The sequence below is a fragment of the Pagrus pagrus genome (assembly GCF_965226575.1).
Source record: "Pagrus pagrus genome assembly, chromosome: 15".
Classification (NCBI taxonomy): Eukaryota; Metazoa; Chordata; class Actinopteri; order Spariformes; family Sparidae; genus Pagrus; species Pagrus pagrus.
Genome location: NC_140199.1, coordinates 14,230,791 through 14,243,770, shown reverse-complemented (window position 1 = coordinate 14,243,770; position 12,980 = coordinate 14,230,791). Strand labels below are relative to the sequence as shown.

Genomic DNA, 12,980 nt, shown 5'->3' with positions numbered 1-12,980 from the left:
GAGAAAGTTATCCTGCTGGATAGAAGACAAGAGGGAAAAAGATTCACAGTTAATACTTTTACTGTCATAAAAAGTTTGAAGGAAATCATCTCCCCTCACTGTCACCTGCATTTAAAACATGACTGGGACTAAAGAATGGGTGAACACCGAACATACCCTGAAGCATCACTGCTGCGCAAAATCACTGAGGGAAACACCATCAGGAGATCAAGGAACATTCAGAACTCGTATCAGCTGCAGCTACTCATTTACTGTAGGTCCACTATAAAACACAGCCGTGGCGCATGCAGTGTATCTTGATAGAGTTACTGATGTGTGAAGGCATTCAGCTGACAGGAGAGGACTGCATATTAATCCAAACCTGAAGCCTCTTTAATGAAATGACTTGGATATGTAGACCGCAGATGATCAAAGACTGCGGCTACATATTGTGCATATATCTTATATTTCGGTAAAATATACACTGTACACCATTAATGAAGCCTATGAGGTTCATATATCTTTGAAAATGTGTCCTCTTTGAGATGTAGAGGGAGGAATATTGGTTCTGTGCTGCTCTAAATTATCGCCTCATTCATTATTGACCAGGTCCTGCCACTGCAGCGTTACTGAAATCCTTCTGTTTGGCAAATGTCTTATTATATCCCATTGCTCTAATTAATGGCAAACTTCTTCTATTTATAATGGAGGACATAATGTCTGGAATTATGCACAGCAGAGACGAGTGCTATTTAATAGACTCAAGGCCTCTCATTCCCTTTGACGACTTTCAGTGCGTGTGTTTCATTTTACTACTTTTCTGAGGACCAATGTGTTTACAGGGATACAAAAATTATAAACTTACTGCCTGTTTTTCCTTAAAAGGTTCAAATTAGAATTAGATTGAGAGGTCTACATGGTGCGCGTTTGCATAAACATGATTATATTTGTGTTTCTCCATCTGTCTCAGGTTGAAAAGGCGTCAGGAGGAGGGTCAGTCAGAGGCCGGGGGCGACGATGATGGTGGAGACGGTGACGGAGAGGCCGAAGCCGGGGGCACCGACGATGACGCGCCCGAGCCGGAACCAGAACCCGAGCCGGAGCCTGAGTCCTCCTCCAAACTGAGCATGTGCGGTTCGGTGTGCTCCTCCCCCGGCAGCTGCTAGCGCCACATCGCCTCACAGTGACGGTCGCAGGTCTCTCTGGCTGCTGCTGCCATGCCAATAGATACGTTCTCACCTCCCTCCTCTGTTGTAGCCAGGAGCGGAGGAAACGCACAGCAGGTTCGACTTGACGCACAGCAGGACCCAACACGGCTCCCACCATTCCCCCTTTTTTTGTTCTGTAGCATCCTTCCGGTAAGGCATGAATGAAGCAGATTTCCAGAGAGTCCCCGCCTACTGTACCCCTAGAGTAAGCTCTAACTTCTATGCAATGTTACAGTATAGCATGACAAATAAGGTATCACTTACTAGGAGGTGTTGTTCACAAGCAGAAAGCTCCGCGAGCATGACGACATCCCGAGCAATAGCAGTCGGCAGTTTTTGGAGGGTCGGTGGTTTCGGTGGAGACGCCCTCTCCGCCTTCCTGCTCAAAATCTGATGGGGACGACTGAATTATTCAGCACACGCAGGCACTCACTTTATATTATTGCCTGTGTCTTCAGCTCACTCTTCCCCTCGGCCTCTTTCACGTTACGTTTGCCCTAATTCGGAGCAACCGGTTTCATTTCCCCCGGAGCACCTTCCTCCTGTTGCAACACCTTCCCGAGACACATTTACAGTAAGTGTTAATTTGCAGTCGGCCAAGAAAGTGTGGCTGGTTTCATGTTGTGAACCTGTTTTTAAAGTGGTGCCTGTTGATGATAATCAGTATTCGTTAAATCACATTGTAGCCATGGATGCGTTATAGTTTAAAATGCTAGTTTGAAGCAAGATATTCCTTTTGCAAGCTTTTTTTTTTAGGACGATAAGGTACTGTCATATATGGGGAATCAGTACAGCAATCAGAATGAAAGGTTTTACTTGTCACTGTGTCTGTAATGGTTGCCAAGATTTAGCATTTTAGCCCTGCACCGTGCTCAAAGAGCATACAGAAACTCTGCTCTGGGGATTAAATACCAATCACCAACGATCCCATCCTTTAAGAATCTATTAGAAAGCTCTGTTTGCTTCACTAGACATCATCATCTCTTTAAGTGCTTGGTTAGTATAAAGATCATCTCCCTGTAGAGCTTGTTTCTGGGCTGTACTTAAATGTGTAGCTGTGCCCTGCTGGTACTTCAACTCGTAGAGATGAGCTAGTCTATTACTGTCATAGTGATAGTGTTACATTTAAGGTGGTACCGTTAATCTCAGTCTGAACACCTGGGAACATGTAGCAGAGGTCCACCTTAAAACCCTAAGGCCTAATAAAATGAAACCCATGTAAATAGCATACAGTGTAGGTAATTAAACTCACCACAGTTTTATGTGGGACTGCGAACTCGACGTATTAACTAAAGGAAGAGCTGCGTGAAGCTTCACACTGCTTCGCTCTGCTCTTCTTTCCAAGTGTGCAGGCACAACTTGTAGGCAAAATATGCCAAAGCTTTTCTACCATTTGCATAACCATTTCTAAGGAACTTTGAGTGTGTGAATGTATGTCTCTTTTTCCCAGTATAACATAAAGTCAATGTTCCTTCTGCAAGTGAAAATACTATCATTTATACAATCATATTGTGATAATGTATAAAGTATCTATTTCAGGTAAGGGGGGGAAACTTAAATTTATAGTCCGGCAGTTTGGGAAATACACCTATTAGCTTTCTTTAAAGGAATTAAAGGAGAAGATTTATAGCACCCGCATGTCTGTGAGTTGAGTACGAAGCTATTGTTTTGAAAACCCCAATTAAGAACGCCAAATAGCTGCGTTCATGACATCCATGCTGCTGAAAGGTTTGCTTGGTAGGTGTAAGTGCTAAATCAGTGTTCCCCATCCCGATGAAAATGCCAGTTTGTGTGTGCATGAACACCTGAGAGTCACGGTATGGGGTCAGTGGTCACCCTAAACATGTTGTGTGTTCTTAGCCAGCTTGCTAACGTTAGCCACTGATAAAGCTACATGTCGTAAACCAATAACTCTTTAACCTAGACTGACTGCTTGTTCAGCTAGAATGTCTCATTTCTACTATTACACACATTAAATACAGAATATCTGTTGGTGTGGAGTTGGAAGGCATCTTTAATGGATGCCCCAACACTGATACTAACCGTTACTACTGCAAATGGTGGTTAGCGGGCAGTAAACATAGTGCTGGCTTGGCTGCCCCTGTGCTCCATGTGATCCTCGTCTTGTAGCTTCTAGCAGTTCCTCCAGAGTCTCACAGCTGGTTCCCTCTTGTCTCAGCCTTCATGCTAAGCTAGGCTAACCGCCTCTCAGCTGCGGCTTCATACTTAACACACAGACATGAGTGCGGCGTCAATCTTCTCACCTCACACTCAGAAATAAAGCTAATGAGTGTATTTCCCATGATGTTTAACCGTGTCTTTAAACACTATACATTATGATTAGATTAAGAAGCTTCTTTAAAGGGATATGAAGTGGCATCCTCCAAGTCCGCCAAAATATATGATGAATTTACTAGTCTCAAGCCCTGTGCTTTTTTTGCATGTACCTTTACAGTATAAGCTTGTTTTTGCCAAAGCCTGGAGCTTGAGCCTTACTGGCTGATTCGTGCATGTACAAGCTTTTGGTAATAGCATACCTCAGTGCTCACCTGATTATAGACACAGTCCAAATCAGAGTATAACTGGCCTGCGTAAATGTTTCTGGACAGTGAGTTTCGTGAACTTTAAACTGTACAAAATCGTATAATTCCAGTGTTATATGGACGGCATGATATTTTTAGATGATATGCAGTACCTTTTGGCATCCCATAGATTGTCTTAATGCTTAATGGTAAAGTATACAGGCTCGTACCCTTGCTGGATGAGTGGAATGAGGTCAGCAGTCGTGTGTGATGCTCCTTCTGTGGGTTTAAATGTTGCATTATCGTCTGTGCAGCAAAGGAAAGAATATTTGGATCTGGGGCAGGTTTTCACTTCACCCCAGCACAGAATTTGCTGCATTATTAAAACACTGAATGTCTCCGTTTGTGGCAAAGGAAGCTCAAGTTATTTCTAAGACTCATTAAAGCAGTCAACACACCATCCCGAGTCAACACAGGCCTGAAGTGGATGTGTAATTTATGTTAATCATTTGTAAATGGATAAAGACAGTTCATTTAAGTGAAGCTTTTCTCAAAGTTACAATACTAAGCCACGTTCTGGAAGTTGTTCCTCGATATATCAGTGATCATTCCTAATTGGACTGTGCTTGCAAACCCTCCTGACATGTCCCTTTATGTGTTAATGTTCTGGATGCCGTTAGGTGTTTAAAAAAAAAAAAAAAAGGCATTGTGCTAGTGTTTGACCGGCAACAGCATGTCTCCTATTCAACTGTTTTCCGATGGATTCTATCGAGGTGTACCATACTGTAGATGTCTTAACTCCTGTGGATACAGTTTGAAACTCAGTGCCCTGTTGAGAAAACAAATCAAGAAGAAGAAGAAGAAGAAAATGTGATTTACGCCACTCTCTTTCCTCCTTGTGATCCTCTTTTGCATAATGTTTTTGTGCTGCAGGATTTTTAACGGGGAGTCAGTGAAAAGCCTTGTTACTGTACCACCTGAAACTGCTCCGTGTGTTTAAAAAAAAATGCTGCTTTAACTTGCTTTGATAAAGAAATAAATCTCCTTCCAGTAACTTGGTGTCTTCTGTGTTTTTTTTGTCTTCTCCATTCAGATAAAGCATTAAAGGCAGACAGTAGAGGGCAACGAAGAGCAGGGGTATGAACTAACACAGCAGGCATGTCCGAAGTGAATTAATCTCTTTAAATAGCGTTGTAAACATGAGCTGTGCCTCTGTTGAGTGCAGGAGGAAGAATCTATGACTGGAAGAGAGATGGGGCTGTCAGAGTTAGTAAGAGCAGATAATGCAGACAAGCTTTGTCCTCATTCCTCGCCTTTAAAATGAAAACATCATTTTGATATACAGGTACAGAATATGCATACACACAGTTTTTTAAAAAATAGCATTGAAGTCATTGAAACAGATCCATCAGTGTCCAAGTTTAAGATCCTCCCTGAATCCCTCCTCCTTGAATGTCTGGTTAGTTTAAGACTGGCCCCTCTGCCCCGGGTCCTCCAGGATATCCACAGCTGTCCTTCCTCTATTGTCCAACAGGGGGCGCCACTTTGGGGCTTCGACAGCATCCAGAAGAGCAGTCAGCTCAGTCTCCAGATTCTCAACCGTGTCCTCCACTTTCTGCCGGAGACAGGAAACATAGTTGTGCGGTCGTGTGAATAATGCATTAATAAGTTGTAGTATGAATAATAGAGTCATCACTCATGAATAATACAATCACTTATTCATATGAATTATACAGTCGCCCAAAACAGCTAGTAAAGTAAGGTCAGAGTAAGTGTGGGGTTTGTCAGATGAGGTGAGTGTGGAGACTTGGACCAACTCATCAGCGTTTTGGAGAAAGTTGAGCAATCCTGTGGTTTTTTGCACAGTGTGTGACTGTGCGTGTGGCAGTGAGCCACCGCTTTGTCGACATCTTCTCCCTAAAAGGGAATGCTGAAGACTGTTTCTGGCAGCCTGAGATGGAGAGAAAGCTGACGTCTAATAATGAAGTTGACAACACCAGGGGGGGGAAAACATCCCAAAAAAAAAAACCCTGCTGGTTTCAAACCATTCAGGGCTTTTAATGTGAGGTTGGTTTGAAAATGGTACCTTCTCCACTGCATCCAGGCGGCCGTGGAGGTTTGTGTGCTCTTGACAGACACTTGAACGCACCGCCCGAGGCCGCAGGTCAGGTTCAGGTCCTGAGGGAAGAAAAGAGGCATATCTCAGTGGATTTACAATGTATGATGGAAGCTTATAAAAGCAAACAAGCTGCTTGAAAACAATTTTAAAAAGCATAAAAGATATTGATCATGTGCTTTAATAATGATTTCAGGACTTTATCTTTACATTTCAACAGGGATTAGGAACAAGAGTTACTGTATGACTGTAAGATACTGAAGGAAAAGAGCAAACGTTTAAACCAAAAACACAAATTCCACATACGAAAGGAATAGTTCAACATTTTGCAGAAATTGTTAAGTGTTAGATGAGACGTCAAACACTCACACACACAGACACACTCACATACACATGGTCAAAGCGTCCGCTGCTAGCTAGAGGTTAACTAAAGGTTCACTATGTAGTTTTAGGAAAATAATTATTCATTTTATGCCTAAACAATCTAAATAACAAAACTGTCTTTGTTTTTATGACTGAATAAACAGAATAAACAAACTGACCTTAGAGGACAACACAATTTCATACTGTTTTACTTTGTTTATATGTGGCGGACCCTGCCACCTTTCTAGCTTTAAACACTGTTGTGGGACCTTCTTTTTCCTCTGAGAACAGCTTGTTTATTCAGTTATGTACAAAATAAATATTTCTGAGTTTGTATTATTGTCTCATTTGTATTTCTTCTCCAAAACTACATCATTAAGATAAGCTGTGTTGTCAAACACAAAGTATTGTCTTAAGACGTGCTAACATGAGGAAAATGTCCTTTCTAGATCACTTTGCTTGTTTCCAGTTCACAAGACATTTCCATTACATGTGTTGGACTTTCTTCAATCAAGTCACATGTTAGCCACATTAGCAGGTGAGTCATTTTGCCTCACTGTTGGACCATACAATGAGTATAAAAACTGCAACACTCAGCACACTGAGAAAACCCATTATGCTCTTGGTGTGAATACACTTCAGTATGTTTCCCCCCTCACACTCATGTTTCCAATTATCTGTTTCTCTTTGAAGCCGACATATTTGAGGGGAGGCCTGCATTCTCTCCCAGGACTCTGCTTCCATTTCCTAACACCTTCTTAGTGGCTGCAGGCCAAGCTCCCATTGATAGCATTTATACGTTATAAATGAGTGAACCGCTCATTCATTTACTGGAGGCTGGCAGCAGTGCTGTTGCTGTTATTTAGATAAAACGCTGGGAGTGTATGTGGATCAGCTAATGTCTGAGAGTGTTTGTTGTAATCGAACATTTATCATACTGAGGCTGGGGTAGGTTGCCTCTGCAGAGTGAGTTTTGTCAATATCATTCCTCTCATACTTTGGCTGCTAGCCCGTGACCAAACAAGGATGTGCTTTCACATTTTCTCCTGGACAAAATACAGTTAGGAGCTCAATCCTTGAAAATGTACTTAAGGTTCAATCTTGAACTTAATGAACTCGTAGCTTGCAGCGAGCCAACTGTAAAAAACACTAGCGCCCCAAACTGTTTTTGGTTTTCTTAAGGTTAAAAGTCCCAACGTTTTTGTTTAACAGCTAACCACACTGGACACCATCACTATCACGATCAATTCAGGGTATTTTCCTACGTTTTCCCACAATTTAATAATGTGTTACTCATTTTGTCTTCTCTAGGGATGTGGTTTACACTATGGGGTCCTTGAGGGGGTTCAATGGGTTCTCCAGCATAAAGGGGGATCATTTATTTTCACGATAATTCCAACCATAAGTTTCACAATGACATGGTAAATGTACGACTACTTTGGTTGTGGGTTTCATACTCTTTCTGGATAAAACCAGCCCGTCCTCATCAGAAAAACCCATGCAGGAGGCCCGGGATGGATGGTTGGGTCAAACAAGCACAGGACTTTCATTCAGGAGACGGCTTTTTGTGTCCGTTGTGAAACCAAAGGTCAACAGTGAGTCATGTACACTATGTAACTAAAGTTATGTTTATGCAAGCCAAGACGTTTGGCTAAACCTAACCAAACCACGAGTGTGCAATGAAGATCTAGCACACTGGGTCGAACATCTAATATCAACTTTGGAGGGGACAGCTTCATAAAATCTTTGAGTACCACTGCTCTAGAGCGTCTCTAGGGTTCACTTTCCTTATTGGAAAGCAGAGCTTCACATGTGCACATTTATGGAAATAATAACTTAAGAACCAGACATTCGGTCGACTGTCAAATAAACACAGACTGCAGCTTTGTTTGGGTTTCCTTCTGCTTAGCTTTTCAGCACCAATTTCACCACCTCCAGCGTGAACTAGAAGAGATGAAGACAATTTATTTGTCTGTGGCACGAGTGCACAAATAAAGTCCTCATTTAAATGAGTAGATACGGGATTTGTTTCCTGCTGATCTCACGTCACAACCGGTATCTGCCTAACAAGTCCATTTAGTCCACCGCTGACCCTTAAAATCCTTTCTTCCTAAAGCAATACAGTCTGTGCCAGCAGAGTCAGCCAGAAATGATTGCCATATCTTATTCTGCACATCGTCCTCCCATGCACAGCCGTGCCTTAGCATCAGGCTGCCTTGATTTTTCTGAGATATGCCATGGAAACATTTTACAAGCTCCATTACGCCGACCGGAGGGGCGCCAAGTTCAGTACATGCAGGAAACAGGCCAAGAAAGAGCGACGGATGGATGGAAGGTACAATTAGTTCGTTAGTGTTTCTCTCTGAGCGCTCGAAGCAGATGTCTGCCCTGGTGTGTCTCCCATGATGGAGTTTGAGTCCATCTCACCTGCTTTGGTTCGACAGCGACAGATGAACCATCAGCCGTCTGCTAAAGACATGAAGATTTCCCACACAGGAGGTAGAAGCCATTAAAGTGGCAGTTTATGTTGTTGCATTTCAAAACAACCTCAGTCTTCGGCTGTACCAGAATGTGCTGCCGGTTTCACGATCAGCAAAAAAGAAAATCGGTACAAACCGCAGCTGTGCCTCCATGTAAGTGTCAGTGTGTGTGTTTGTGTGATCAATGCGTACACAGCACAGCCGGCTCTTTAGGAGGGGAAAACTTTCAACAGAGAGCTCCATGCTGAGGCTCATGATGAATGCTGTTAGGGAAATAGGAAGAAGCGTCTGTGTTGTAGGTAATAAAGCGAAGATGCGATTATTGTGGCTGATGCAAAGCTGGCTGGCTGAGGTGTAACATCATCACCGGTCTGTGTTTCCAAAACAGCCAGAGAGGCATTTGTTCCCATTTGTGTTGGCTTTTCCTTTTGTGCAGCTCAAATCAAGAGTTTGTTCCTCTGTCAGAAGTGTTCCAGGAGGTTGAGAAATCACATAGCAACTCCCCACACGACAGGAAAAGCAAGCACAGATATGATGATCTAACTCGCTGACTCCACCCGAGGACAGAGGTGAATGACCGTGTGTGTTTGTGCGTGTGTGTGTGTGCACTTCTTTCTTTCCAGCTCCGTGGGTTTGTGCACTGACATGGCTCTCTGCGGGAGAGAGGGAGTTCAGTCGAGTGCAAAAATTGAGGAGTCAGTGCAGGTCAGAGCGTTAGTTCAAACCGAGCTCCGGCCTGACAGGCAGACGGCCGTGGACAACATTAAGATGGTTTACAAGCACCATGAGTGAAGAAAGTACAAAGATGTGTGTACTACACACCAGCCTGCTTGAATATATGAGGTAAAAACACTGCATGTGATGTGTAATCGCTAATCTGCACTGACACTTGTCATGTTAACTGATATTCCAACTGCTTCCAGCGTGCACGCTCGGAAAGTGATGCAGCAACTGATGGTGTCTGGACCCCATCAATACCCTATATCATTTCATTTAAATAAAAATAATAATAACTAGCATTGAAAACACTCGTACAAAACAATCTGTTTTTAAGTTTATAACGATTGGGTCCCCCCTTCATCTGCCTCACAGTGGTTTGGTCCATTGCCCGTCCCCACATGCATTAACACAGTGTCTACTTTGAACCATGAAAAATACTTACATAGATAAAATACGAGATCGAATGCTTTGTGTTTTAAGTGACTGTGTGTGTGTGCTTGTTGCTTGAGCTGAATGCTCTTTTTGCTGTGCTCTTCCTGCAGTTGGCCATTCTTGCAGTATGAAGTCAGTGTAATTCACACTTGAGGCCATCACTCACAGATCTGGCGGATTCGGAGGGCTGGCGCACAGTTTTATGAATTTCCGTTGGATTTTTAGTAACACTGGTAAACAACGCTGGACACACTGGTAAAGAGCGGCCAGATGAACGTAATGAATGAAGGAAAGAGTGATTGTTTGAAACTTTGCTGTCAGAATATTAGATTAAGTGTAGCCAGAGCAGCGGTGAAATTAGTAACAGATGTGCTGGCAGTCCCTCAACACACACACTCACATGTGTGTGTGTACACCCATGATGTCAGTTCGGATTCATGTGTGTTCATCCAGCCATCATCGACAAAATCTAAAGATTTAAGATCTATCACACAATGCAACACAGATATAAAGTATGAAATAGACATGATCGACAGGAGAACCTGTATTTCCACCGCACAGATCCATAAATCATCTGTTCCAGTAAATCAAGACACCAGCTGTGTGGCCTCTGGCCCATCCTGTCCTGACCCGTGACCCCTCTGATCACACCCAGCCTCACCCCTTACCTGCCGCAGTGTAGCCAATCAGAAGCAAGATGAGTCCAACCGAGGAGGTGAAGGGGCGGTTCATGGTGAAACCTGGCGAGCAGCTGGTGACGCAGACGACAGAAACAAAGGGTGAGAGGAGGAGAGAGAGAGCCTCCAAATCTCCTCTAAGTCAGAACCAGACTAGGAAACAAACTGACTTCTTCTCCTCCACAACTCTGCCTCCCTGCCCTGCGTTCGCTCCCTCGCTCTCTAATCCTTCCCTCGATGACTTGGTTGCGCCCAGTTTCCTAATGAAAACATTAGATGGCGAACAAAAAGCTCAGTATCTGGGAGGGGGCGGGAGGGTTGTAGTGGGGAGGGGACTCAGATCCCAGACTGGCTGGCTCTTAAAGACGAGAACTCTGGCTTTGCTTTAATGTGGTGCAGGTTTTGTGTTGCGTTTGTGGTCACTGTGTGTTCATGCTCACATTGAAGTGAATGAAAGGAGATGATCAGCAAAGAAAACATGACACAAGGGGACTTAACCCGCTCCAGAAAAAGATTTTAATGTTATAGTCATACTCTATTCCAGGCATGTGTTACACTGACATACACACACCATCCTTGTATTAACGCTGTGATCCATCAGAGAATCGTCACAGGATTTATAGCGACAGTACACTCAAATAATATTGAAGTTGACAACCTCTTATTTGTTTTTGTTTCATCATTTAAGCAATTTTTTTCAATAAAATTGATCAAAAACCAAAAGGACTCATGGCTGCCGACCTCTTTCTGGGAAAACCAGTCGGTGTTTCCGTTCAGCAGGAAGTCAGAGAAATCAAAATCAATTCCGCCGCAGAGAATGCCCTTTATAATCGCATTGATTGGTTCCTGTTATTCTCGCTGAATTGACTTGTCTCCTCCGTCTGTGTGACTCACACGCCTTCCCACACACACAAACACACAGCCAAGACTGTTACGTAGCAAACGCGGTTATCTTCATTAAGCCAGACCGTCTTCGGCCTCGTGCTCCGCTCTCTCGTCTGGCCCTGTTAAGCAGATCTACAGGTTAAGCAGCAGAAAAACAAAACTGGAGGAAAAGTGAGCGAAGGGATCAGAGGAGGGGAGAGAGTCAGGAGACGTTTGTGTCTGACAGTGAAAAGCAGAGAAACAGGACGGAAGGAAAGGAAAGGTTATGTGCAAAGAATTCTGGTGTTCATCTCACACATTAATGGCAGTCTCGGTCATTGATTGATAATATTTTACAAAGGTCAGTGGAAACTCATAAAGCCTCTGAGGCAAAGTGAAAAAAATAAAGATTAAAAATCCCACGTGCAGGGACACATGTAGGTGAATAATAATTTCAGACTGTCAGAATGAATTTGATGTTTCACTGGTCACTGGTAATAAACGTTGCTGTGAATGTGGCAAAGAATTTCATCTAAAATCCCAGAACAGACTACAGATTACATGTGTCGCCCTCAAACAGTATATAATATTTAAACATAGGAGCCATAGAGGAGAACACAATACACATGCAAAGTAATACTTGAATTACCGCCTCGTGGCTGTATCCCTCTGTGCACCAGTCAAGTTGCTGTTCCTAAGCTATGGCGTGGGAATAATGGCGAGAACATTGTTGTTGAGCATTATTTGACCTTTTGGATATAACTTTGACCTCATGTCACAACTTCATCATTTTATCCATTTGTGTAAAATGTTGTCAGAACTGTCAAATTAATTGTTGATTAATAGCCACAAACGTGTTATGTGACTTCACAGTGACCTTTGACCTTTGACCACCAAATTCGAATGAATCCATCAAGTAGATTTTTGTGCCAAATTTGACAAAATTCTCTCAAAGTGTTCCTGAGTTGAGGCATAAAGAAGACCGGGGACCCATGAAGTCACATTGACCTTGACCTTTGACCTTTGACCACCAAAACAATGGGGGGTAACAATGTTACATAATTATTTCGATTTACATATAATAACACACATTTGTCCTAAAATGTATTCCATAAAATATATTAATATCACCATCTTATGAAAGCGATCCGACATGGCTGGAGGCTCCCATCAAAGTGTTCTATAACAGCATGAAATGAAATGCAAATGTATGTCAAAGTTAATCTTGTGACCGTCTCTGAGGTGTGAATGTTACTTTAAGTCCTGCCAGCAGACACATGGTGAGGCACTGAGCGTCTACACGGACACAGAGCCAGAGGATCATGGCGTCCAGTTGGTCCACGTCATGCTGATCTGTGGTGTGACAGACTGCTGGAGGCGGGGTCACCTTCTCACCGTCTATTTCTGTCCAGTGCCGTCTATATGTCTGTTAACGCCTGCCAGTGGTTATGATGACCACATGTGTTCACAAGCACGGAAAGATGGAGACCCTCGACGCTGGCCTTCATCATTTTATCCGGTCGAAGAGTCGTCCTCACCTGAACATGGCACTCACTGAACCTTGTTGTTGCCAAGAGGCGAGCTCAGTGGCCGGTACAGTTGCTCTCTGGCCCCTGGCT

The 12,980-nt window shown here is 43.2% G+C and overlaps 2 protein-coding genes across 2 annotated transcripts in view; one reads left to right on the top strand and one right to left on the bottom strand.

Annotated features, from left to right (window-relative positions):
• stk32c (serine/threonine kinase 32C) overlaps window positions 1-4,763 on the top strand; it is a 76,088-nt gene extending 71,325 nt beyond the window's left edge. The window contains exon 12 of the mRNA XM_084375873.1: window positions 950-4,763. Within this exon, the coding sequence (XP_084231999.1) occupies window positions 950-1,145 (196 nt within the window). The 3' untranslated portion in view covers window positions 1,146-4,763. The remainder of the gene's footprint in view (window positions 1-949) is intronic.
• A 241-nt stretch (window positions 4,764-5,004) lies between these two features.
• Window positions 5,005-10,761, bottom strand: LOC311270744 (placenta-specific protein 9-like). The gene is made up of 3 exons (XM_084375876.1): window positions 10,489-10,761; window positions 5,796-5,887; window positions 5,005-5,324 (listed from the first exon to the last, which is right to left on the bottom strand). Exons 1-3 carry the CDS (start codon window positions 10,550-10,552, stop codon window positions 5,175-5,177), a joined length of 306 nt encoding a protein of 101 aa, XP_084232002.1. The 5' UTR covers window positions 10,553-10,761; the 3' UTR covers window positions 5,005-5,174.
• Between the last annotated feature and the right edge of the window lie 2,219 nt (window positions 10,762-12,980).

What these genes read in the sequence shown, in the direction of transcription:
- LOC311270744 (XM_084375876.1), bottom strand. Translation starts at nt 10,552, where the DNA reads ATGAACCGCCCCTTCACCTCCTCGGTTGGACTCATCTTGCTTCTGATT. An exon ending in GATTGGCTACACTGCGGCAG is followed by an intron (nt 5,888 to 10,488) that starts GTAAGGGGTGAG and finishes TTCTTCCCTCAG; the next exon opens with GACCTGAACCTGACCTGCGG. An exon ending in GCCTGGATGCAGTGGAGAAG is followed by an intron (nt 5,325 to 5,795) that starts GTACCATTTTCA and finishes TGTCTCCGGCAG; the next exon opens with AAAGTGGAGGACACGGTTGA.